A 26,004-nucleotide genomic window follows, 5' to 3' on the forward strand; every position below is an offset into this window, starting at 1 on the left:
CAAAGGAGCCAGAGAATGTGGAGCCAAGTAAATTAGGGAGAATGGAAGGATATCAGATTATCAGAAAAGTACTGGCAATAGGGTCTTTGTAGCTCTCATACAGAATTTGGATTTGACTCTTAGTGAGGTAGGAAAGCATTAGAGGGCTTTGAGCAGAAGAGACATCATCATGAGCACAGGAGTGGCATGTCTGTAAAGGATCACTGACTGCTGTGTGGAAATGGAGATCAATCGGAAGACACTCCAGAAGTCCAGGAAAGAGGTATTAGTGGCTCAGACTGTGCAGAGGCAGTGCAGGAAATGAGAAGATATATCATAAGGTACAATGATAGAAATTATTGGTAGGTTCTGAGGTATATATTAGAGGGAAAGGATTTCAAGGATGACCCCACGAGTTTTGTCCTGAGCACCTAGAAGAATGGAATTACCATTTATGGAAACGGGGAAACTTACGGAGTAGAAATCAAGAGTTTGATTTTTGGAAAGGTTATAGAGTGAGGTGTTATATACATTAAGTAGCGGTTGGATATACAAATACAGCCAAAAAAACTTTGCATGGTTTTAAATTTTATATCACTGTTTTCTCTCTCTCTCTTCTGCAACATGCTTATCTCTCCAACCTGATCTCCTGCCACAAGTCATGCACACTTCGTGCTCCAGCAATATTAAACTACCCTGTTCAAATCTCTTTGCCATTGCTTGCATTTCTTGCTAGAATACTGATTGGCATACTACCAGAACTGTCAGATACTGACTCAAAATCCTGTATTGAGGGTCTTATTTTATGAAGTCTTTCATAATCTCGTCCTTCAGAAGAATCAGTCCCTTGTATTACTTTTATACTTTATATAGAGTTTGTTTCCTTCATCTCTCCCACTGCTGAATTTTGTATTTACAAGTTTGTATCTCCTTTTAGACTGCAGGATAGAAAGCCTGGTTTTTTGTCTTTTTATTTGTAATCCCTTACATACTGCAGGTTATAAACAAATGCTTAAATGCAATAAGTTTCTCTCATTTGGATTTATAATTCCAAGTCCAGTGAAGAAAATGGATTATATTAGAAAATAAAGGATTAATCAGCTACAGCATTAGGTTATGCATGTTTTTGTCAAACTTAGTATCAGTGATGGTTGCTTGGAAACTATTTGATGCATATAAACTATTAAACATCTAGTTAGTGGGAGTCTGAAGGCTTAGAAGCTGATACAGGCAAGAAAATTGAGATGCAGGAAGTTCATGAGAATGGTATCCTTACTCGTGTCTGCACCACAAAACTGCTTTATTTGTCACGCAGCTATGACACTTTCTCAAGTCTGCAGGTCTTGTCCCTCTGGAAATTTGCTAAAATGCTAAAATGCTGCATACTGTAATATGATTTGTGATGGTGGGAACCAAGAATTTTCTTATTTATTTGTTTATTTAAAAGATTTTATTTATTTATTAGAGCACAAGCAGGGGAGAGGGGCAGAGGGAGTGGGAGGAGCAGGTTCCCTGCCGAGCAGGGAGCCCGACACAGGGCTCCATCCCAGAACCCTGGGATCAAGACCTGAGCCGAAGGTAGATGCTTAACTGAGCCACCCAGACACCCCAAGAATTTTTATTTTTATTTATTTTTTAAAAGATTTTATTTGAGGGGTACCTGGGTGGCACAGTGGTTAAGCGTCTGCCTTCGGCTCAGGGCGTGATCCCGACGTTATGGGATCGAGCCCCACATCAGGCTCCTCCGCTATGAGCCTGCTTCTTCCTCTCCCACTCCCCCTGCTTGTGTTCCCTCTCTCGCTGGCTGTCTCTATCTCTGTCAAATAAATAAATAAAATCTTTAAAAAAAAAAAAGATTTTATTTGAGAGAGTGAGTGAGAGAGAGCACAAGTGGGGGGAGGAGCAGAGGGAGAGGGAGAAGCAGACTCCCTGCTGAGCAGGGAGCCCAATTTGGGGCTTGATCCCAGGACTCCTGGATCATGACCTGAACCGAAGGCAGGCACTTAACCAACTCAGCCACCCAGGTGCCCCTGAATTTTTATTTTTAAAACAATGTTAAATTTTTCTTATGTACACCAAAGTTTGAGAATAACTGAGTTAGAGAATGTAATGGATTAAAGAGAAATTAGAAGTGGTAAGAAAGAAGTAGTTGACATTAGAGACCTTAGAAGGACTGTAATTAGCCAATGTGCTAAGCAGGGAGTGAATATAAAATGGGAAGAAAAGATCTAAAAACTAAGCCACTTATAAGGATTTTTAATACCAATATAATTCAAAACACCTTGGGCTATGCATTTGGGAAAGATTTTTAACATTTCTGCTTAAGGAAGTTCCATTGAATCTAGGGTAACTGTAGTTAAAGTTTGGGGAAAAGCTACTATTCTGTTAGACCTATGTATTTTTTCTTTTATAACGTATGTTTATATTTTGAAATCTTATTTTAAAGTGTGTGTCTTAAATAGTCTATATACAGTGTTACTTATTGATGGCTATGTTAGACTATTTTAATTAAAAGAATACTCTTTGGGGCACCTGGCTGGCTTAGTCAGAAGAGCATGCAACTCTTGTTCTTAGGGCTTGTGAGTTTGAGCCCCATGTTGAAGGTAGAAATTACTAAAATAAAAAAAATTAAAAAAACCTAAAAAATACTGTTTTTGAAGCCAAAACAAAATTAAATATAAAACCATATCATTTTTTGATCAACAGTGGGCAATCTAATGGTATGGCCCATAAACAAGAATCAACATTTACTTTATTCCTACTTAGTGCAATTGTACTCCAAGGATATTAGAATGAATAAGGTCATGAGTGCTAAATTTGGAAATCCAAATTGTTAGGTATCAATAGATTTCCCAATAAGTGAAAATGGTTCTCATCTTGTATTTTTTTAGGTTCCCAGATTGTGATGAGCCATATCCTCGACTTGTGGATCTGAATTTAGCTGGTGATCCTACTGAAGGAGTTCCAGTGGCAGTGCAGAGGGACTATGGTTTTTGGTGTCCTCGAGAGTTGAAAATTGATCCTGATCTTGGTTATTCTTTTTTACACGTGCGTGATTGTTCACCTCCTTGTCCAAATATGTACTTTAGGAGAGAAGAACTTTCATTTGCTCGATACTTCATAGGATTGATTTCAATCATTTGCCTCTCTGCCACGTTGTTTACTTTTTTAACTTTTTTGATTGATGTCACAAGATTCCGTTATCCCGAAAGACCTATTATATTTTATGCAGTCTGCTACATGATGGTATCATTAATTTTCTTCATTGGGTTTTTGCTTGAGGACCGCGTAGCCTGCAATGCATCTAGCCCTGCACAGTATAAGGCTTCCACAGTGACACAAGGATCTCATAATAAAGCCTGTACCATGCTTTTTATGGTACTCTATTTTTTTACTATGGCTGGCAGTGTTTGGTGGGTAATTCTTACCATCACATGGTTCTTGGCAGCTGTGCCAAAGTGGGGTAGTGAAGCTATTGAGAAGAAAGCCTTGCTATTTCACGCCAGTGCATGGGGCATCCCCGGAACTCTAACTATCATCCTTTTAGCGATGAATAAAATTGAAGGTGACAATATCAGTGGCGTGTGTTTTGTTGGCCTCTACGATGTTGATGCATTGAGATATTTTGTTCTTGCTCCCCTCTGCCTGTATGTGGTAGTTGGAGTTTCTCTCCTTTTAGCTGGCATTATATCCCTAAACAGAGTTCGAATTGAAATTCCATTAGAAAAGGAGAACCAAGATAAGTTGGTGAAGTTTATGATCCGGATTGGTGTTTTCAGCATTCTTTATCTCGTACCACTCTTGGTTGTAATTGGATGCTACTTTTATGAGCAAGCCTACCGTGGCATCTGGGAAACAACATGGATACAAGAACGCTGCAGAGAATATCACATTCCATGTCCATATCAGGTAAGGGATACCTTGTTCTAAATTTCAGAATGTGTAATAGTGAAAAGAAGTCATATTACTATGAAGATCTAATCTTATCTAGTTTAAAAAAATGTTTATGAACCTGTACATTAAAATTTAAAGTAAAGATAACAAATATATTGTAGAAGAAACGTAATATACATGTTTCTATAAACCTCTTCCATTTAAAAGATGACTTTTAGAAGTCTAAGCTATGGGCTTTTAAACAATTTACTTCTGTTGTCACAAAACAGTTTGCATGGTGATTGTTTAGAAGTCTACAGGTGTGAGGGCAACAAGCACTTTACCAACTGATAAGAAGGCACCGTCTTGTGAAAATTTTACTGATGGTCTGAAGAGGAATTAATTGTTTTAACAGTGTTGCAAAAGTAGTAGAATGCAGTTGTACAAACTAGTTCATCTCTTACTGGTCTTGGTTTTTCTTTTTTGCATACTGAATACTTTATGATTTACCTTTGAATTTAAACAGGTCAGATAATCATAGTCACAGAATCATAGTATTTTAGGTCTAGAAGGAATTTTAGAGGTCATCTATTCAAGTTTCCTCATAACTTAGAGTTCTTAAACATCTATCTCATTTGAGACTTAGAAATGTTAAGTGACTTGCTTATATCCAAACGGGGATTTAGTGTTGGGAGAAGAATGTAGCAAGGGAAGTAGTTCAGAATAGTTGATGCTAAAGTTGATGTATTTCTCTATCTTAAAACCTTCTCTAGAACCTATGCCCTTAGCTGTCATCCCTCTTCCTTTTAAGACAAGTTTTCTTGAAAGAGCAGTCATTGCTGTCTCCTGTTCATCACGTTCCAGGTTAGCTGTTAAAAGTGCACCAGCCACCCTTTCATCTCCCCTGACCCTTAAGGTTTAATTACCTTTTTAAAAGTACTTATGTATTATAGATAATTTTTGTTTGTCTCTTTCCCCTGCTAGACAGTGAACTCTTTGAAAGCAAGAGCTTCTTTTCATATTTTCATATTTTTGGAATACATATTCTGTAGGTTAGTAGATGATAACATTGAGAATGTGGTTGTATAGATGGAGAAAAGACATTTTTAAGAAATGGTAGGGGTGCCTGGGTGGCTCAGTTGGTTGAGCGTCCGACTCTTGGTTTTGGCTCAAGTCGTGATCTCAGGGTTGAGATCGAGCCTGCTGTAGGCTCTGCACTCAACGGGGAGTCTACTTGAGATTCTCTCCCTTTCCCTCCTCCTCTGCCCCTCTCCCCTGCCCCTCCCCAGCTCCCCCACACTGCCCCCCTCTAAAATAAATAAATATTAAAAAAAAAAAAAAGAAATGGGAACATGGTACCAGGGACAGGGAGTGTGTGATTAGCACATAATCAATGCTGATAAATATTTAATGACTGAGAATGCCAATTTATTATTGTAAAATATTAGCTATGGGCTTTTAAAAAACAACTTATATTGAGAGACCAGAAAAAATGAATGAATGAAATTGAATTTCTTGACAGAATGACTTATTAAAAACTCTTAATATGAATTTTCAGACCTGAAGCTAAGTAATGGCATTTTGCCTCTAATGACAAAGAGGGATGAATTACATCATATGCTTTTTTATATAAGTAATCTAAGATTCCAAATATGTATTATTAGGACTATTGAAGAATAATGTTTGATTATAAAATAATGATCTAAAAAATACCAAACCTCTCATATAGAAATTGATAAATTAGAATAGCTGGGATGCCACTATTTTCAGGACATTCCTAGAATTCTTTCAGCATCTTTAGAACCAGCGTGAGCTGCACAAAAATATATGTGTGTGTGTGTGTGTGTATGCATTTTTTTTGTGTGTGGTCATGGGTTAAAAAGTGTTTTTAATTTCCAACATACAGATATAACATTGGAAATGAATTATTTACGATATACTGAAAAGAATGAGAATGACATTTATAACAATAACATGGTTATTAAGCTGTAAACTCTGAAACACAAATCCTGGCTTCATATCTTACTTTCGTTATTTACTAGCTTTATAATCTTAGGCCAACTTCACCTCTCTCTGCTTTAGTGTCTCATCTGTAAAATGAGTAATAGGATCTACTAGGAATAAGATAGTAATAGTATTAGCAACAGAAGCAGAATCTACGTCCTCGGGTTGTTCTTAGGAGTATACATGCACATGTTTAGAAGAGTGCTCAGATGTTAGGTCTCATTCATTTTCTTCATTTATTATTGTTCCTGATGTTGTTATTTACATACATACATACATATATATAAATCGGGGATTTTAAAAACCATCCAGTACCAAGCTTTACCAAATGCCATATTTGCTTCAGACTTTCATTTATTTATTTTAAATTTTAAAGTAAGGTTTATACCCAGTGTGGGGCTTGAACTCACTACCCTGAGATCAACAGTCTCACACTCTACTGACTGAGCTGGCCAGGTGCCCCTTGCTTCAGACTTTTAAAAGAAATCTTTACAGATTTGGCTAAAGCTCCCTATGTACCCTTCCCCAGTCATGTTCTTCTTACTCCCTGTCCAGAGGTAACCATCATCCTAAATTTGGAGTATACCATCCCCATGAAAGTCTGTACAGCTACCAATAGAAAAACTGTTTTACAAAAATATGTAATACAATGATACCATACTATACATGTTTCTGTACTTGATTTTTTAACTTAACATTTCGTTTTTGAGATGTATTTATATTAATGCTGTAATTCATTTTTATTTATTTTTAAGATTTTATCTGAGAGAGCGAGCAAGCATGGGGGACAGGGGGTAGGGAGCAGAGGGAGAGGGAGAAGTAGACTTCCCACTGAGCAGAGAGCCTGATGCGGCTGGATCCCAGGACCCTGGGATCATGACCTGAGCCAAAGGCTGATGCTTAACTGACTGAGCTGACCTAGGTGCCCCTCTAGTTCATTTTTTAAAATGTGTTTCCTTTTAAGGAAATTTATATTATAAAATGTTTCAAATATATAGAAGTATAGTAAATAACGTAACAAACACCTGTGCACTCATATCCAAACTGCCCTGAAATCTTAACATTATATCATGTCTATCTATCTGTTTAGCTGGCTGGCTAACTATCATTAAAGACACAGTTGATGCCTGCCTCTGTTCCCTTAGGTATTCCAATACTTTTTTCTTCTCCCTCCCCAGAAGTAACCCTTCTCATAAAGATGGTATTTATCTTTCTTCCCAATATTTTTATATCGTGGCTGAATACAGATCTATAAAACTTGCTGTTTGCAAGTTTTAAAAATCCATTAGGTGAAATCATTCTGTAGCTTGCTTTTTTTCACTCAGTTTATGTGTGTACCACTAATTTGTTCATTTTAAGTGCTGTAGTCTAATATATAAATATACTGCAATTTATTCACTCATTCTTTTATGGACAAGTAGTTTCCAATTTTTTTGCTGTTATAAACCATTTTGCAGTGAATGTTCTTTTAATACCTATCTTCCTTGCACATGTCCAAGAATTTCCATGAGGTATATACCGGAAAGTGAAATTGTTGCATTGTAAGATACAGACATCATCAAACCAAATGGTTATTTTAACTTACACTCACAGTTGAGTATGAATTTCCCATTTTCCCCATCATGGTGTTCTCAGGCTTTTAAGTTTTTGCCTGCCTTTAAAACAGTGTCTCAATCCCATAGTAATTTTTATTCCCTTTGTAAGATTGAAGATGTTTTCATAGGTTTATTGGCCATTTGGGGTTTCTCTTCTGTGATTTTGCTCATTTGCTACTTTGTCCATTGCTGTTAGGTTATTTACTCTTTTTTTTTTTGTAAGATTTTTTTTTATTTGAGAGAATGAGTGCATGAGCGTGAGCAGGGGAAGGGGTAAAGGGAGAGAGAGAATCCGAAGCAGATTCTGTGCTGAGTGAGGGGCCCGATGTGGGGCTCCATTCCAGGACCCTGAGGTCATGACCTGAGCCAAAATCAAGAGTCAGACACTTAACCAACTGAGCCACCCTGGTGCCCCTAAACATTTTTAAAATTTGATTTTTGACTCATATCTCTAATCCCTTGAAATGTATTTTTTCTACATTATGAAGAACATAATTTTATTTTTCATATGAATAAGCACTATGGTTTCTGCACCATTTATTAAATAGCCCATCTAAATTGTAATGCAACCTCTGTCATATTTAAGTTCCATTTTTAGGCTCTCTCTTTGGTTCCATTGGTCTATTTCTATAACTTTGTGTTAATCCACATTTCCCCTCCTTTGCTCTTCAAAATTATGTTAACCATTCTTGCCACTTTTGTATATGAATTTTAGAATCAGTTTATCCATGAAAAACACATTGGCATTTTGATTGAAATTATTTTTTAAGTGAATTTGGGGGAAATTGCCATCATTGTAATACTGAGCTTTAGTATTTTTTTTTGTTTATTTATGTATTTATTCATTTATTTGTTCTGGGTACCTTAAAATTTTTGTTGTAATTGCAAATGGGATCTTTTCTCTGTTTTTAAATTGGTTATTGCTGGTGTATAAGAATGCCAGGAATTGAATTCATGTATTGATCTTACATTGAGCATCCCTGCTGAACTCTTTTGTTAACTCTAATTGTGTGTGAATTCTTTTAGATATTCTTTGTAGAAGTACTGTTGTCTGCAAAAAGGACAGATTTGTCTTTTTGTTGCTTTCCATTTCTTATGTTTTAAGATTTTTGCTTCTATACTTATAAGTAAGATTGTGATGATTTTTTCTTTTCTTGTCCATATCCAGTTTGGGTATCAAGGTTATAACAGCTTCAAAAAGTGAGGTTTGTTTGTTTTGGTTTTTTTAAAACAATTTTTACAGTAAGTAGGGTCTATTTGCTCTTTGAAAGGGTTGGTATATCCTTCCTCCTCTTAAAAACTCTGTCCTAGGATCTTCAAAGTAAGGAGAGAGAAGTTGTGGAAGACACTAGGTTTTTTAAACTATTATTTCAATTTCTTAAATAGTAATAGTTTAGTTCAGGTGTTTTATTTCTTATAAAGCATTTTGTTAATTTTATTTTTTAGAAGGTTATTTTATCTACCTTTTCAAATGCATTAGTGTCAAGTTATTCATATATTTTTTGTTTTGTAAATTTTTACCATTTTTTGGGGTTCCTAATGTATGTTTTCTTTTATTCCACCTTGATCAGTCTTGCTAGAGGATTATCTTTTTAATTCATTTATTTCTATTCTTATTTTCTTACTAATGCTTCTCTTAGAATTACTTTTTCTAAATTCTTAAAAGCTTAACTCATGCATTTTCTGTATTTCTAAATCTTTAAAGTGCATTTAATAGTAATTTTAAGTTTAACCAAAAAACTATTATTAACCATGTTGGTTGTTCATTCATTTTGTTTCCCATTTGGCATCAAGCATCTTTGTGATTTTATTTACTTATTCTTTGGAGAACCTTTAATTAGTTCAAGTTAGGGAATCTCTTGTGTTTCTTTTTTTTTTTCATTAAAGTTTTCCTAAACCTGATGGAAGAACTATTTTTCACACTAACACCTCATGGATTAATAATACTTATATACAGACATTTTTTTTTTAATTTCCTGCAATATGTATTTTTCCCCGCAGAATTAGTATTAACCTTTTTCTTCAGCACAGTAATTCAGAGGCTGTTCTGGAAGATAATGCAGGTACGATTAAAGCTTTATTGTGTGTGTGAATCCCATTAATTCCCTTGTGACTCCTGCTTTTCAGTCTTGCTTAAGTAATAGATGTTGAATTAAATCTAACTTGTTTACGGGGGCGCCTGGGTGGCTCAGTTGGTTAAACGTCTGCCTTTGGCTCAGGTCATGATCCTAGATCGAGCCCCACGTTGGGCTCCCTACTCAGCGGAAAGTCTGCTTCTCCCTCTCCCTCTGCCTCTTTCCCCTTCTCGTGCTCTCTCTCTCACTTGCTCTCTCTCAATTAAATAAAAATAAAATCTTTAAATCTGGCTCGTTCAAAAAAAAGAAGATGCTGTAGGCTCAGTCAGTCGAGTGTCCTGTGACTCTTGATTTCAGCTCAGGTCATGATCTCAGGGTCGTGGGATGGAGCCCTGTGCCGGACTCCACACTAGGAGTGGAGTCTGCTTAAGAGTCTCTTTCTCTTTCTCCCTCTCCCTCAGCCCCTCCCCCCTAAAAAAGAAAGAAGAAAAAAGTGCTGTAAATATGAACTCTTAATTATATAAACTTCATTGTGGTTAAAAATCTATTATCTTGATATCTGCAACAGTCTTATGAAATAGTTGGTATGGCTTCATTTCTGCCACTTTAATGGGAGGAAGTTGAAGCAGTAAGAAATAATATGACTTACACAGAGTCACAGTAACAAAGTGCTTCAGGGGCAGCAAGCTATAGCCCACTGACAAACGATAGGGCGAGCAACCTAGGTTGGGTTTTTTTCTTTTTTAATTGTGCTAAAATATCCCCATTAAATGATAACATAAGATTTACCATTTTAACCATTTTTAAGTATATCGTTCTGTGGCGTTAAGTACATTCACATTGTTTTGTAGCCCTCTCTAGCTCCAGCAACTTTTTCATCTTCTTAAGCTAAAACTCTGTACCCATCAGTCAATAACTCCCATTCTTCCCTGCCTCCCAGCCTCTGGCAGCCATCATTCTACTTTATGTCTCTATGAATTTGGCTAGTCTAGGTACTTCATATAAGTGGAATCATACAATATTTGTCCTACTTTATGATTTTTAAATATTCAAGTATTAGAATTTTTGTATTAGTTTTAATTCAGAATTTTACTTTAGAGGAATCTCTACACATTTGTGAATTGAGCACCAGAGATAATTAAATTCCTATTTGAAGTCATATCTGCACATAATTGAACAACATTTGCTATCACTGAGCATACCTAAAAGAATACTTATCAGGCTCTGATAATTATTCCTAATGAGAAATTTTTTAAGGGTAGTAAGCAATGATGTTACCCTTAGAGTAGTCTCCTCAAGTGACTTATAATATTCGAATACGTTTACTTTAAAATCGGTAAGGTTACTTAATAGTCATTTTGCATATTACTGAAGTTTTCCAATATCTAAAAAATGGGTTTATGGGATTGTCTGGGTGGCTCAGTTGGTTAAGTGTCTGCCTTCGGCTCAGGTCATGATCTCAGGGTCCTGGGATCAGTCTCTGTATGGGGCTTCTTACTCAGCAGGGAGTCTGCTTCTCCCTCTGCCTGCTGCTCCCTCTGCTTGTGCGTGTTCTCTCTCTCTCTCTCTCTCTCTCTCTCTCTCTCGACTCTCTCTGACAAATAAATAAAATATAGGAAAAAAAATGAGTTTGTGAAGTTGTTGATCACATTGTTTCAGAGTACTAATTGGATTTAATGCAAATTGCATGTATTTAATTAATTTGAAGAAAATGGGCTGATATAGTCTTCTAAAATATTTCAAATACTTTGTACTAGCTGTTTATTTAGCAAGAATGCTTTTTAAAAATGTATTAAATAATACTTGAGAAAGTAAAATTTAATGCCTGAATCCAGAATTAATTATGAAATATAGCCTCAGTTGTCAGAATAATGCATGTTTTACAGCTTAAAATCAGTAGGGGTTATTCCTAGAATATGTTTCCATCTTATGTATTATTTAAAGAACACAGTAATTCTCCAGGTACTTGGGGAGTTTTTTTTTTCTTTAAAAATAATTCGCTATATTTATTTAGTGCCTTCCAAGAGGCTTAAAGCATTTTATAGAAGAGTTAAAGTTTCAAAGATTGTTACTATTTCCAGAAAACTATTTGAATATAATATCTTGGTTAAAAAATGGGCTTTAAAGTCATAGGCTGGGTTTATGTCCTGCCTCTAATAGTCTGAGCCTCAATTCCTTATGTAAAACACAAGAAATAATAGGTTAAATATAGTAATATCTACCTCCTGGGTAGATACTAATCATGAAGATTAAATGCTATATTAAATTTAAAACTTGTAGTAGAGGGCCTTGCACTAAGGAAATTTTCAATATTCTGTGGTTACAAGTACATAATTATTGAGGTTTGAAGGAGGATTATTCCTATCCTTCATTTTTTTCTTCTAAGCATTGATTTTCAAAAGAAACTTTTCCTTTCCTAAAGTGCCTCTTCATTTTTTCCCTCTCTTCCATCCATCTAATTCAATGCTCTATGTGCCAGGGAATTTTGTTTCTAGAACCTGTGTTTCGGTAATAGAAATATGTTACCATAATACAAGCAGCTTAGCTGAGGCTGTCACATTCACATTAGAGCCATTTGTAGAATTCTGGGAAAAAAAATTTTTTATAGAAAACAAACAAAAAATATTATTTGTATTCTTCCAGTCACACAAGGAAACCCATCTGTTATTTATCTAGTCTTGATCCAGAAAAATACAAAAATGGCAGAATAATGTCAAATCTAACTTGTTATGATTTTAGCTTCATTTTCTGATAAGAGCACTTCCCTTTAACATGCAATTCCAAAAGGGATCAGCAATTTGTATGAAAGGACCATGGGAGAAATGGGTATGTTTTACACTTCCCACATTAGCAACAGTGAGTAATTCTATGTAAATATATAGTACTACTAATCTTTTTTTCTGCTCCTAATTTTTAAAGTGGTAAATATGTTGCCTGTGAGTTCCTAGCACCAAATCATTTTTTCCTCAAATATGTTCAGTGTCTATAGTATAGGAAAAGAGTGAGAATTCCTTGAAAAAAAAAATATTCTAAATCAGGGGTGCCTGGCTGGTGCAGTAGGTTAAGCATCCAACTCTTACTTTCAGCTTAGGTGGTGATCTCAGGGTTGTGAGATAAAGCCCTGCATCAGACTCCATGCTCAGCGTGGAGTCTGCTTAAGACTCTCCCCCGCTCCTTCTATCCCTCCCCCGCCCAAAATAAATAAATAAGTAAATACTTAAAAAAATATATATATATATATATGTACTCTAGATCTCTTGTAGGAAAATATATAAAATATATAAACAGAACAGTAAAGAATATTAATAAAACATACTATTATATACAGGTTGTAAAGTGCTGTCACATGGCACTTTTGGATAAATATATTAAAACCTACAAGTTGCTATTATTCTGGCTTCTGTTACACATAATAGCCTAAATTCAGTGTCAGTCTTATTTGCAGACATATCTGGTGTCCAAATGGTTGACACCTTTTTAGGAAAAATTCAAGGTACTTGCCACAGTCTTCAGCAGGACATAGCAAACTTTCTATAAAAGGTCAAATAGTAAATATTTTAGGCTTTGTTAGCTATATAGTTGTTTTTTTTTTAAACTACTCAGCTCTGCTGGTGTAATACAAAAGCAGCCATAGACAGTATGTAAACAGATGAAGTTCTAGTAAAGCTTTATTTACAAAAACAGAATTGTGGCAGATTTAGTCTGTAGGCTGTAGTTTGCCAACTGCTGATCTACAGCAAACATTCTGTATCACCTTTGATAACTTTATAACAGTAAATGGTGACCTGTGGTGTTTTTCTGTCCCATGTAAATTGTCACTGTTTCGTTCTCCTTACTGCTTTTGAGAGTCATTATTTTACTGAACTGCAAAATGGCATTACAGATATTCAATACAGGGGAACCTGGCTGGCTCAGTTGGTAGAGCATGTGACTTTTTTTTTTTTTTTTTTAAGATTTTATTTATTTGACAGAGAGAGGGAGAGGCAGGCAGAGGGAGAGGGAGAAGCAGGGAGCCCAACTCGGGGCTCAATCCCAGGACCCTGAGATCATGACCTGAGTGAGCTGAAGGCAGACGCTCAACCCACTAAGCCACCCAGGAACCCTGAGCATGTGACTCTTGATCTCAGTCATGAGTTTGAGCCCCATGTTAAGCGTAGTTAACTTAAAAAAAAAATTCAATATAATCTATTACAGTGATAAATTAGCTACTACAGTGATACAATAGCACTATTTTATCACTGTAATAAATACAAATAAATTTTAGTATGTCACTGTAATAAAGATGTGCCAATAAATCTTATTTCCAGTAGTCTTTGAAGGCATCACCATATCAATGTAAGGAAATAATTTCAGTAGTTTATGGGAATAGTAAAATAGAAAGCAACATGATGTAATAATTATAGAAGCTTCTAGTTATTAAGTGTACTATGCACCAGGTCCTGTATTCAGCAAATTTATACACATAACTGATTTAATCCTCAGAACAGCCCAGTAAGTTAGATTGTTCTGAATTTTACAAATGAGGAAAATGAGTCTCATGTAATTTTACAACTTACCCAAATTCATACAGTGATAGAGCTGGGATGTGAATTGTCTTTCTGATTCCAAAGCCCACAGTTTTACATCACTTTACACCTCTTCTTATGCAAAAAACAAAAAAACCACTTTTATATGAGTATTTGGGAGACATTCTAGTTCCGGCTGTATCTCTGATTAACTTTGTATCTTTTTTTTTTTTTTTTTTTTTTTTTAAAATTTTATTATTTATTCGACAGAGATAGAGACAGCCAGCGAGAGAGGGAACACAAGTAGGGGGAGTGGGAGAGGAAGAAGCAGGCTCATAGCAGAGGAGCCTGATGTTGGGCCCGATCTCGCAACGCCGGGATCACGCCCTGAGCCGAAGGCAGACGCTCAACCGCTGTGCCACCCAGGCGCCCCTAACTTTGTATCTTTAGACTACTCAATTTGTAATTTCTTCATCTCTAAAGTTAGGGGATCAGATTGAATAATCTCTAATGTTCTTATCAGTCTAGTATTAAATGAATCTAGAAACTTTTCTCCCATAAGCCACAGTTTCTTTTTTCCCTTCCTATATAAAACTCATTCATTAATGCAACAACCATTTATTACAGATATCTAACATTTGGGCATACTGATAGTTGCTGAGGAAGCAACAGTGCTAAAATACAGCTTCTACCCTGAAGGAATTCATTAGCCCAGTAGGAGAAAATCAGTATGGAAACCAGATAATTCTGTGACTAAAGTGAGTTCTTACTCTCTTGTTTCTTTAAAAAAATAGGAGAAATCTAGTGAAAACATCTTAAATATGATATGGATTATTTTATAGCTAAAAATAAAGTTGTTTAGTAAGTACACAAAGATTAATTTAGAAGAGTGTATTTACTCTTCCAGCATGTCCAATCAAAATTTTTCATAGCCAGGTTAAAATATAAGTTGGGTAGGGCAATACTTCCTGAAGTCCTAAAGTTTAAAAGTGACCAGATAATCACTTTAACAGTTTCTTAGATAAATGTTTTATCATCCTAACCTTCATTATTTTTTTTTTTTAAAGATTTTGTTTATTTGACAGAGAGACAGCCAGTAAGAGAGGAAATGCAGGCAGGGGGAGTGGGAGAGGAAGAAGCAGGCTCTCAGCGGAGGAGCCTGATATGGGGCTCGATCCCAGGACTCTGGGATCACACCCTGAGCCGAAGGCAGACGCTTAATGACTGAGCCACCCAGGCGCCCCTATCATCTTAACCTTCAAATAAAATATAGCACTTCAATCTCAGGGGGTAACTATGGAAAAAATTAAAATAAGTGATGTCTTAAATTTACCACCAAATACAACCACTATGCATGCAAATACGTGTTCTTATGTGAACATTACAGTATATTTTGCATAGCTGATAGAGAATGTTGGGTATAATTCGAAAGCCCAAACTTTTGGCTAGCTGCTTACAGTGATGTTTTTTGCAAAGGGATGTGTGTGTGTCCGTTTATCTATATAGAGGATTTCCTCTTGCCCTTTTGAACAAGAGAAAAGCCAAAAGAACTGCCTTATAAATTTGCCCAGGGTGGACTTCTGGTCTTCTGAGGTTTACCACTTGCACCATAATTGGAGAGAGTGAGTGAAGATCTGAAAATGTAACTTCTATCTAAGGCCTAAAGCTGAGCCTTCATAAACTACCCTTCTCTATGTTTATTTTCTTCCAGATCCCTTCCTAATTCTAATAGCCCTTCCAATGGAAGGGACACATCAGCAAGGGAAAAAAGAGAAAGAGGATTATTAGAGTTTTCACCCAATCCTTCTCAGTTATTTTCTTTCTCCTACAAAAAGTTCATCTGTTGGTACAGTGGCTTATTTGTCTCTCTGAGGATTGTTCTTGGCCCATATCAGACACCTTTCTGTAAAGGTAGAACCAGGAAGTGAGACTTGAGTTCCCTCACGACTTTTCAGAATTTCTGGCTTGCTAGGTTGGAGGATATTTCCCAAGCCTTCTATAAAACAAACTGATGACCAGTGCATGTTGGATGCTTCTGGAAGACTATTTTCTGGAATACCTGCAGACTTCTCTTCCTTACCAGTAGTTATGTGTTAATGGTATTTATTATGTCTATTCTAAATTCATTATGTTTATCTAGAACCTGTTTATGTTAGGTAGTATGTGTTACTTCAATATGAAGTTGAATTAAATATTAGATAAATTAGTGAAGAATAGTTTGGAAAAGAAAGCATTTTCTTTCTTTTTTTCTTCTTTAAGATTTATTTTAGAGAGATACAGGGTGAGTGGGGGGAGGGCCAGGGAGAGAAGGAGAGAGAATCCTTAAGCAGATTCCCTGCTGAGTGGGGAGCCCAACACAGGGCTCCATCCCAGGACCCTGAGATCATGACCTAAGGCTGAAATCAAGAGTCGGACACTTAACCGACTGAGCCACCCAGGCACCCCAAGAAAGCATTTTTTTTCATGAAAACTAAGTTGATTGCTTTGGAAAGACTTGATGAAATCAAGTTGTTTTTTTAAAAAGATTATTATTGAAGTTAATATAGGCAAGATGAACTGTTAAAGATCTGGTTGAGGGGATTGTAAAAATCTAGGATTTGCACATAGATTGCTTTATGAATATTTGAATGCTCCGTTCACTTTAGAGAAATAGAAACGGGAAATCATGGACAGTGATAAGGTTGCAGAATGTAAGAAAAAGCTGAATAATAATTAGCAGATGAGCAATTACAGAAAAAGCCTCGACCTTACATCAGGTGTTTAACTATTTTAAGTTCAAATAAATATTTTGTGTGTGATTTTTTTTTTAATACTAATGACCTGCCTGATCATGTCAAATATGAAATCTTCCATTTTATGTCCTTTAGTGAATCACAGGTGTTCTCTATCAGTGACTTTATGTTAAGGTCATTGAGTTCACTAATATTTTGTGAGTTTGCTAAAGAAAGAGCTCTAAGAAGTTTGTCTTCAAGTAGAGCATTAGCAAAATTAAAAATACACTCCATTTCCTAATGACAGTAAGACTTCTGACAATATGCCTGAATGGAAGCATCACCAATAAAACCTGAACCAATGAAATCTGGGAAGAACACATTATTTGAGACATCACCAATCTTACGTGACTTAGGAGAGATCTCCAAGTGGTTCCCCACTTCAAAAATAATTATTAGTTGGAGCCAGCACAGTTAGGAGTTAGGGCTGGTCAGAAAGGGTTCTCAGGCAGACAGGAGAGGAAGGGTTGCCTGAGTGTGGTGGTTGGTGGTAGAAATTGAGATCTGGGCCAGCTGGGAAGTTAATGTTAAGAAAGGGAGTCAAGTACTCTCTTATGAGCCTAGATCACGTGGGTCAGATGTTGAAGTGTTTGCAAGTTAGTTATACCTCCTGCCAATCAGCAGAAGCAAATTCTTTCTGCAGAATTCCCACAGATTAACCAAAGAGCTCATAATATAAAGCTACCAAACACAAGAGAAAACAAGCCCTTATGATTGAGTGTCATTGGATAGAACAACATCAAACTCAGAACCACAGATACTGAAATTGTGAGATACTGAATAAGTATGTAGTATTTATAGAAATAACAGATATAGTCAAAAAGATGACCAATCTACAAGAAAGTAGTTGGAATAAATAAGTTTTTTTTAAAAAAATTAGACATCTAGAAACATAATTTTTGAAATAGAAACTCAACAAACTCCAGAAACTCTGAAATGCCAAACAACAGTTTAAACTGCTATTTGAAGAGAAATTTAATGAACTAGTGTAGGTGAAAATGAAGTTATCCAGCATGCAGCAAGAGAGACAAGGAAAAAATGAAAGTGATATTAAGAGAAATGGAGGACAGAATGAAAAGTCCTAAAAAGAGGTTAATTGGAGTCCCAGGAGTAAGTTCCTAGAGGAGAAAACGGTGATAATGCAGAAGAGAAAATATTTAAGGAGATAATGGCTACAGATTTTCCAAAACTGCTATCATGTGAATCCACAGATCAAGGAAGTACTATATAGCCCTAGCAAGATAAATAAAAAGAAAAAAACACTTCTGTGAAATTTTGGGGGGAAAACAGACAGAAATCTTGAAAACAATCACAGAGAAAGGACAGATCATCAAAAACAATAACAATAACAAAAAAGACCAACAGAACGATAGAGCCCTCAACAACAATGAAAGCTAAAAGACAGTATAATATTATCTTTAAAATATGGAGAGAAAAAAATTTCGATCAGAATTTTTCACCTTGTGAAACGTGTGGTAAACATGGAGATGCACTGCCAGATCCCCTTCAAAGAAAGACTTGTTGCTCAGTTGCAGGAAGTATGGTTAGCAGACACCCCTCAGCTGCAGGAAGCTGCCTTATCTGACTTCATGCCCTTCCTGGGATGGCCTGCAATAGCGAATGTTGGATGGGCTAAGATGGCCTGGCTGTTGGCCCAACATGGGACCTTTTGAAGGTCATTATTTGCTCCAGGGCTCCCTACCAGTTTGTGGAGGCTTGTCTGAGAATTCACAGCAGGCAGGTCAGTTCTTCCTTTGCCCAGTCCTGCTTCCACCCCTTTCCTTCACAGATCTCTTCCTCATAAACATCTTGTACACGAAAATTCATCTCTGCATCTTCTGGAGAATTCAATGTGTTCTCAAGAACAGGGATGAAATGAAGCCATTTCCATATAAACAAAAATTGGGAGTCTATAACCAAGAGACTTGTACTAAAGGCATTTCTAAAGGTTTTATTTCAAGATTCTTCTTGAAAACGATCTCTGAAGGATAGTAGGAGATGAAAGAAAAATTATGAAATAAAATTGCATATAAAGCTAAACAAATACTGTTTATAAAATATTAGTAACAATGCATAATTTGGGGTTTTAAAATATATACCTAAAGTCCAGTAGAAAAAAAGGACAAACGTATATATAGACCTGAATTGGATTAATGCTTCAATCAATGAATTGCACCAGAAATCAATTAATGGGGGCACCTGTGTGGCTTAGTTGGTTAAGCGGCCTATTCTTGATTTTGGCTTAGGTCATGATCTCAGGGTCATGAGATCAAGCCCAAGTTGTGCGTTCTGTGCTGGGTATGGAGCCTGCGTAAGATTTCTGTTTCTCCCTCTACTCCTCCCCACCCCACCCTGCGTGCTCTCTCTCTAAAGAAATAAATCAGTCAATGGTGATCTGGAATCCCTGATAAAATGTCCTCCCTCCCTCCACTCTTTTTTTTGCTTTCTCCCCATCCTAGGCCTCTTGTTCTTTAGGGTTTTTTTTTTTCCCTGATTGTTTTTTAATTTAATTTTTTGAATAGATGATGTCTTAGCATGATTAATAATGTTAAAAATACATAGTGAAAAGCATTATTTCTACTTATGTTCCTCATATTCTCAATTTTCATCCCTTCTTTATAGTTACTTGTATACAGTTCCAGAATTTCTTTTTCCATGAGACTGTTTTGAGAAATAAAAGTCCTAAGATACTTAAAAGCTCAGCACACAGTAAGAAGTCACTAAATTTAATTCCCTTCTTTCCTTAACCATTTTATGACCTTAAGACCCAGAAAGCAAACTAACCATGTATTTTGCTAAATGTCATAACTTTTTTGCTTTATACCTGTAAACTTAAATTAGAACCATAAAACCATATATCATGCATGTTATAGTCTTAATGAAAACTTCAAAGAGCTTTCCTAGCCTTGACCTAAAACTAATAGAGAAGGAAAAATATTTTTTAAAGTGAGTATTATTAATAGAAACTCATGCTTTCTGGAAAGTTATTCTGGAGTTTCAGAATATATTCATGAAATTAAAAAGTTTGGTTGTGCCTATTTTTTCCAAAATGAAATGTATTATTTTAAGTATTATAAAAATGTAAGATCGGGGCACCTGGCTGGCTCAGTCAGTGGAGTGCACAACTCTTGATCCTGGGGTTGTGGGTTCGAGCCCCACATTGGGTGTAGAGATTACTTAAAAAAAAAAAAAATCTTAAAAAAAAAATAAGATCAGTTTTTTTAAATTGAGGTATAATTGACATACTAGTTTCGGGTGTACAGCATAATGATTCAATGTTTGTATATATTGTGAAAGGATCACCACAATAAGTCTAACATTCATCACCATGCATAATTATAAAAAATTTTTCTTGCGATGAGAATTGTTAAGATTTACTCTCTTAGGTTCCAGATATGCGATACCATGTTATTAACTGTAGTCACCTTTGTTGTATGTTACATCCCCATGACTTTTTTATTTTGTAACTGGAAGTTTGTACCTTTTGACCCGCTTCACTCATGTCTTAACTACCAATCTGTTCTTTGTTATCTGTGAGCTTGGTTTTTTTGTTGTCGTTGGATTCCACATGTAAGTGAGATCATATGTTATGTGTCTTCCTGTGTTTGATTATTTTTTATCTATCATCATGCTCTCAAGGTTCATCTGTACTGTCACAAATGGCAAGATTTAATCCTTTTTTATGGCTAATGTGTATGAGTGTGTGTGTACTTGTGTACACACACCACATTTTCTTTATCCTTTCATCCATCAGTGGACACAGGTTGTTTCTATGTCTTGATATTGTGAATAATGCTTCAGTGAACATGGGGATGCATATATCTTTTCAAGTTAGTGTTTTCACATTCTTTTGAGAAATAGAAGTGGAATTGCTGGATAATATGGAAGTTCTATTTTTAAGTTTTTGAGGAACTTCCATACTGTTTTCCATTGTGCCTGTACCACTTTATATTCCCACCAGCAGTGAACAAGGGTTTCCTTTTCTCCCATCCTTGCTGACACATTATCATCTTTTCGATAATAGTCCAACAGGTGTGAGTTGGTATTGTGGTCTTTATTTTCATTTCCCTGATATCAGTTGATGTTGAGCATCTTTTCATGTACCTGTTGGCCATCTGTAGGTCTTTAGAAAACTATTCAGGGGCGCCTGGGTGGCACAGCGGTTAAGCGTCTGCCTTCGGCTCAGGGCATGATCCCGGCGTTACGGGATCGAGCCCCACATCAGGCTCCTCCTCAATGAGTCTGCTTCTTCCTCTCCCACTCCCCCTGCTTGTGTTCCCTCTCTCGCTGGCTGTCTCTATCTCTGTCGAATAAATAAAATAAAATCTTTAAAAAAAAAAACTATTCAGATCTTCTGCCTATTTTTAAATTAGATTGTTTTGCTCTTAAGTCATCTGAGTTATTTATGTATTTTGAATATTAATCCCTTATCAGCTCTATGACTTGCAAATATTTTCTCCCATTCAGTAGGTTGCCTTTTCTTTTTGTTGATGGTTTCCTTTGCTGTACAGAAGCTTTTTAGTTTGCAACTTATTTAGTTTTGCTTTTGTTAACTTTTGCTTTTGACTTCCGATCCCCAAATTCATCACCAAGACCAAGGAGCTTACTGCCTATGTTTTCTCCTAGGAGTTACATGGTGTCAGATCTTACATTCAAGTCTTTAATTCATTTTGAGTTAATTTTTGTGTATGGTTTAAGATAGTGGTCTAATTTCTTTCTTTTGAATGTGACTGTCTGGTTTTCCTGACACTGTTTATTGAAGAGACTGTCATTTCCCCACTGTATATTCTTAACTTTTTTGTTGTAAGTTAATTGACCATGTATGCATGGGTTTATTTCTGGGCTCTTTTCTTTGTTCTGTTGATCTGTGTGTTTGTTTTTATGTCAATACCATACTGCTTTGATTGCGATAGCTTTGTAATATAGCTTGAAATCAGGGAGCATGATGCCTCCAGCTTTATTCTCCTTTCTCAAGATTGCTTTGGCTATTCAGAGTCTTTTGTGGTTCCAAACAAATTTTAGGATTATTTATTCTATTTCTGTGAAAAATGCCATTGGAATTTTGATAGGGATTGTGTGTTTATAGATTTCTTTGGGCATTATGAACATTTTAGTAATATTAATTTTTCCAATACGTGGGCACAGAATACCTTTCCATTTATTTGTGTCTTACATTTCTTTCATTAATGTTTTATTTTCTTAATCTGTAAATCATGAGATTGCAGAACAATTTTGAGGAGTTTCAAAGAACTCATTTCAGAATGTGATCTGTCTCCTAAATAGTTTTTTGTAAGGCTGAGGAAGTCGATCTGCTGTGATAATGCTTGGCAAAGTCTAAACCATGTTTTCTGTTTCATTATTTTATACATAATAACAAACTAATTTATTTTCTTCAGTTCATATTTGGAACTTTTCAGAATGATTTACCCTTTATTTTTGGGGGGGAAAACTAGTTTATTTTTTTAATCTAAAAAAGAAGGATTATGCTTTTTACAAGACGAATGAACATCATTATATGGTGAATGAAGATTAGAATTCTTTATGTGCATCAAGATCAAATATAAATTCCACAAAATTTTTAACTATTTGTTTCCCAGTTATTATTGCATACATATTATAAAGTATAGTGTACTTTTCCACTTTCTAGTTATTTCTAATTTATAAGACTAAAGTGACACCAGAGTGGTGATTATTTTTTCCCTCAGGTATAATTTGCATGAAAATTCAAGGTGGTGTCCTTTGCTAATCAAATGTAACTTCTGAAGAAGTGAAATTTTCTATTTCATAATACCATCAAAACAAAGAAATAGTAGAATACAATGAGAAACTATTATTTTTGTTTTCATTTTAAGTTCTTGAATAAATTTTGGCTTTAAGCCTTTTTTTTACCTCATTTGTGAGTTTCTATGAAGTTAAATAAGAGTTGCAATATATCCAGATGTCATGATTTTTGAGATAGTAATATTCTGTGGTTACTTTTCTGAGCACTTACCAGTTAATTCCTAATCAGCTTACTGTACTTACTTTTCACAGGGTTACAAATAAATCTGATAGGCCCAGGATGGGAGAAGATAAACTTGGAAAGTGAAAGGAAGATACATAGATACAGATCTAGTGAAAAAAGTGAATTACTAACTAGCTTTCTATTTATCCTACATAGTGTACTTTAATTTTAAAACTGTTGCCTCCTTGAGAGGAACAAAGTATTGTAATTATAGGTTCCTTGAATTCCTTTTTTGTCTTTTTTTTTTTAAGGTATTATAAATGTGTCTGACATACAGATATGTATAAAGAATAATACATCAAATATCACTAGGTTTGCCAACCATTTAATAAATAAAACACTAACAAAACCTTAGATTGAACCTCTGTTCTAAACTATCATTATTTAGAACTTGGTGTTTTTGTGTATTTACTTATATATTTATGCACATGTATTTTTTCCTAAATTATATATTGTTTTAGTTAATTTTAAAACTTTATAGTGTCAAAACTAGGCATTTTTTGCAGCTTTTGTCATACATGTTTGTGAGACATGGTAATATGTATGTGTGTTTATTTGCTTTCTCTGCTGTTCAATATTCTATTGTATGAATACATCACATTAATTTATTTTACTCATTGGATATTTAGATTGTATCTTTGTTTTCCTTTATTATAAATAATGCTGCTATGGATATTCTTGTTTATCCATTTGAATTTCTCTAGAATATATACCTAAAAATGGAATTGTTGGGTCATAAGATATGTGATTCTTCAGCTTTACCAGGATGTTGCCAAATTGCTTTCCAAAATGGTTGTACCGGTTTAGAACCCCATATGAAAGTACAGAGAGTTCGCACTGTTCTACATCCTTACTATCAGTTGGTATCATACACTTTTTATTTTTTGACAGTCTTATTGGCAATCATCATTGCTATTTTAATTTGTATTTCCCTAATGTGGGAATTTCCCAAATTCCCTAATTTGTATTGCTAGTGAGATTGAACTTCTTTCTTATGTTTATTAGCTATTTAGATTTCCTATTCTGTGAATTACATTTTTTTATAGACACAAATGTGCACACATATATTCTGGATTGCACTTCTTTGTCAGTTTATGCATTACAAATATCTAACTTGGCTTTTTACTTTTTTAATGGTGTCTTTTGTTGAGCTGAAGTTTAAAAATTTGATGTATATGTTATCCATTTTTTCTTTTTTTTTTTTAATGTATTTTTAGAAATCCATCTGTGTTTTTGTCCAGCAGTTTTAAAGTTCTGCTTTCATTTGGATTTTTAAACTATAGAATTTATTTTTATATCTGATGTGCTGGGGAAATACCATTTTTAAGTATGTAGATATCCAGTTAGCGCTATTTATTGACTAGTGTATGTTTTATCTGCTGATCTGTAATGCTGCCTCTGGTGTATATCAATTTACCATATGTGAAACTTATTTCACTCTTCCATGGTTTTCTATCCTTATCTTAATTTTCTATCATTGTCTTAATTACTATAGCATTACCATGTCTATATCTGATGGAGCAAGTAGGTGATTTTTCAAAGCAGAATAAAAGGCGGATAAAGCAGTGTAGTGTAATAAGTGTGCAAAATTTGGAATCAGACTTTCATTCTAAAACTCTTGTCACTTATCAACATGATAGATATGCATGAGCCTAATCAACATTTTTTTATTTAACAATTTTTTTGCTGATTTGTCTTCCATGGAATTTTGGTTTTAACCAGAACCTTATAATACAAAATATTCTGTGTTACATCCCTCTGTCCTCCAGTTCTCCTCTGTACTGTCATGTCTAATTGAAGATTTTGGGTTGTTGCCGTTTTTACTGATTTGTTGTTGTTGTTGTTACCGATTTTTATTTTTAGCACTCTTTCCCTTTAATTAAAGCATTTCTGTTATGTGGACAGTTTTTCTAATTTATGAAAGACAGTACAATGCAGTTTAAAACACTAAAGAAGTTATGAGATATGGTTTCTCACTTAGGATCTCTTTTTATCCCCCTCCGCTCTTCTAGGTAGTCCTGCCCAGTCCCGTGTTTTATACTGTATAGCCCAACTTCATTTCTGAGCTCCAGACATAGACACACATATGTATATATGACATTTCCATTTAGAAGTCTACAAGGCATTTCCAACTTGACATGTCTAAAATAGAACTTAGTTTTTCTTCTTAAACTTGCTTCTTCCTACATCCCATCCCCAGTTCTTCTCCATTTAGTAAATTGTGTCATCATTCACAAGTTGCTGTTACCCAAATTAGGAGCCATTTTTGAACCCTCTTTTTCTCATATACCTCATCACACCCAAGCCATCAACCGCTCACCACCTTCTTAGTCCAAGCTATTTGATATTTCCACAATGGCCTTCCAATTCATCTTCTATTCTTGTTCCTTTATAATTTGTTTCCAACATGGTAGCCAGGGTGAACTTTTTAAAACATAAATGAGATCATGTTGTGCCTTCAGACAAAACCCACTGATGATTGCCTATTACTCTTAAAATAAAATTTATCATTTTTACCATTGCCTGCAGGGCCATATATAATATGGTTCCTGCCTACTTCTTTGACATACTGCCTACCATTCTCCTTGCTTGCTCAGCTCTAGCAACACTGGTCTCCTCATTACTGTTCTTGAGAGACAACAGATTTGTTCTCTTAGGATTATTGTCATTGCTGTTCCTTCTGCTTGAAATACTCTTACTGCGGAGTAAACTCCAAATCCCTGTTTAAATGTGCTCTTGGAGATGCCTTTTCTCACAGTTTTGATCTAAAATATGTGGTCCGCACACTGCACCACCTCCCAAACTCTATTCCCTACTCTGCTTTAGTTCTGAGTTAATGACTACTTGATATTATAAGATTTTTTTATTTCATTGTTAATTGGCAGCACTCCACCCTCACCCTGCCACCACCTCTCTCTAGAACATAAGCTCAGTGGGGCAGATAATTTTCTTTTCTTTTCTTTTTTTTTTTTAATGATTTTTTATTATATTATATTAGTCACCACACAGTACATCCCCGGATTCCGATGTAAAGTTTGATGCTTCGTTAGTTGCGTATAACAACCAGTGCACCATGCAATACGTGCCCTCCTTACTACCCATCACCAGTCTATCCCAATCCCCCACTCCCCTCCCCTCTAAGGCCCTCAGTTTGTTTCTCATAGTCCGTAGTCTCTCATGTTTCATTCCCCCTTCTGA

At 35.4% G+C, this 26,004-nt stretch overlaps 1 protein-coding gene across 3 annotated transcripts in view; it reads left to right on the forward strand.

Annotated features, from left to right (window-relative positions):
- FZD3 (frizzled class receptor 3) overlaps positions 1-26,004 on the forward strand; it is a 96,510-nt gene that overhangs the window by 34,636 nt on the left and 35,870 nt on the right. For all 3 annotated transcript variants that reach the window (XM_034661345.1, XM_002918868.4, XM_034661347.1), the window contains one exon: positions 2,871-3,888. In XM_034661345.1, coding sequence (XP_034517236.1) covers positions 2,871-3,888 — 1,018 coding nt within the window. The remainder of the gene's footprint in view (positions 1-2,870; positions 3,889-26,004) is intronic.

The sequence above is a fragment of the Ailuropoda melanoleuca genome, chromosome 5 (genome assembly GCF_002007445.2).
Source record: "Ailuropoda melanoleuca isolate Jingjing chromosome 5, ASM200744v2, whole genome shotgun sequence".
NCBI lineage: Eukaryota > Metazoa > Chordata > Mammalia > Carnivora > Ursidae > Ailuropoda > Ailuropoda melanoleuca.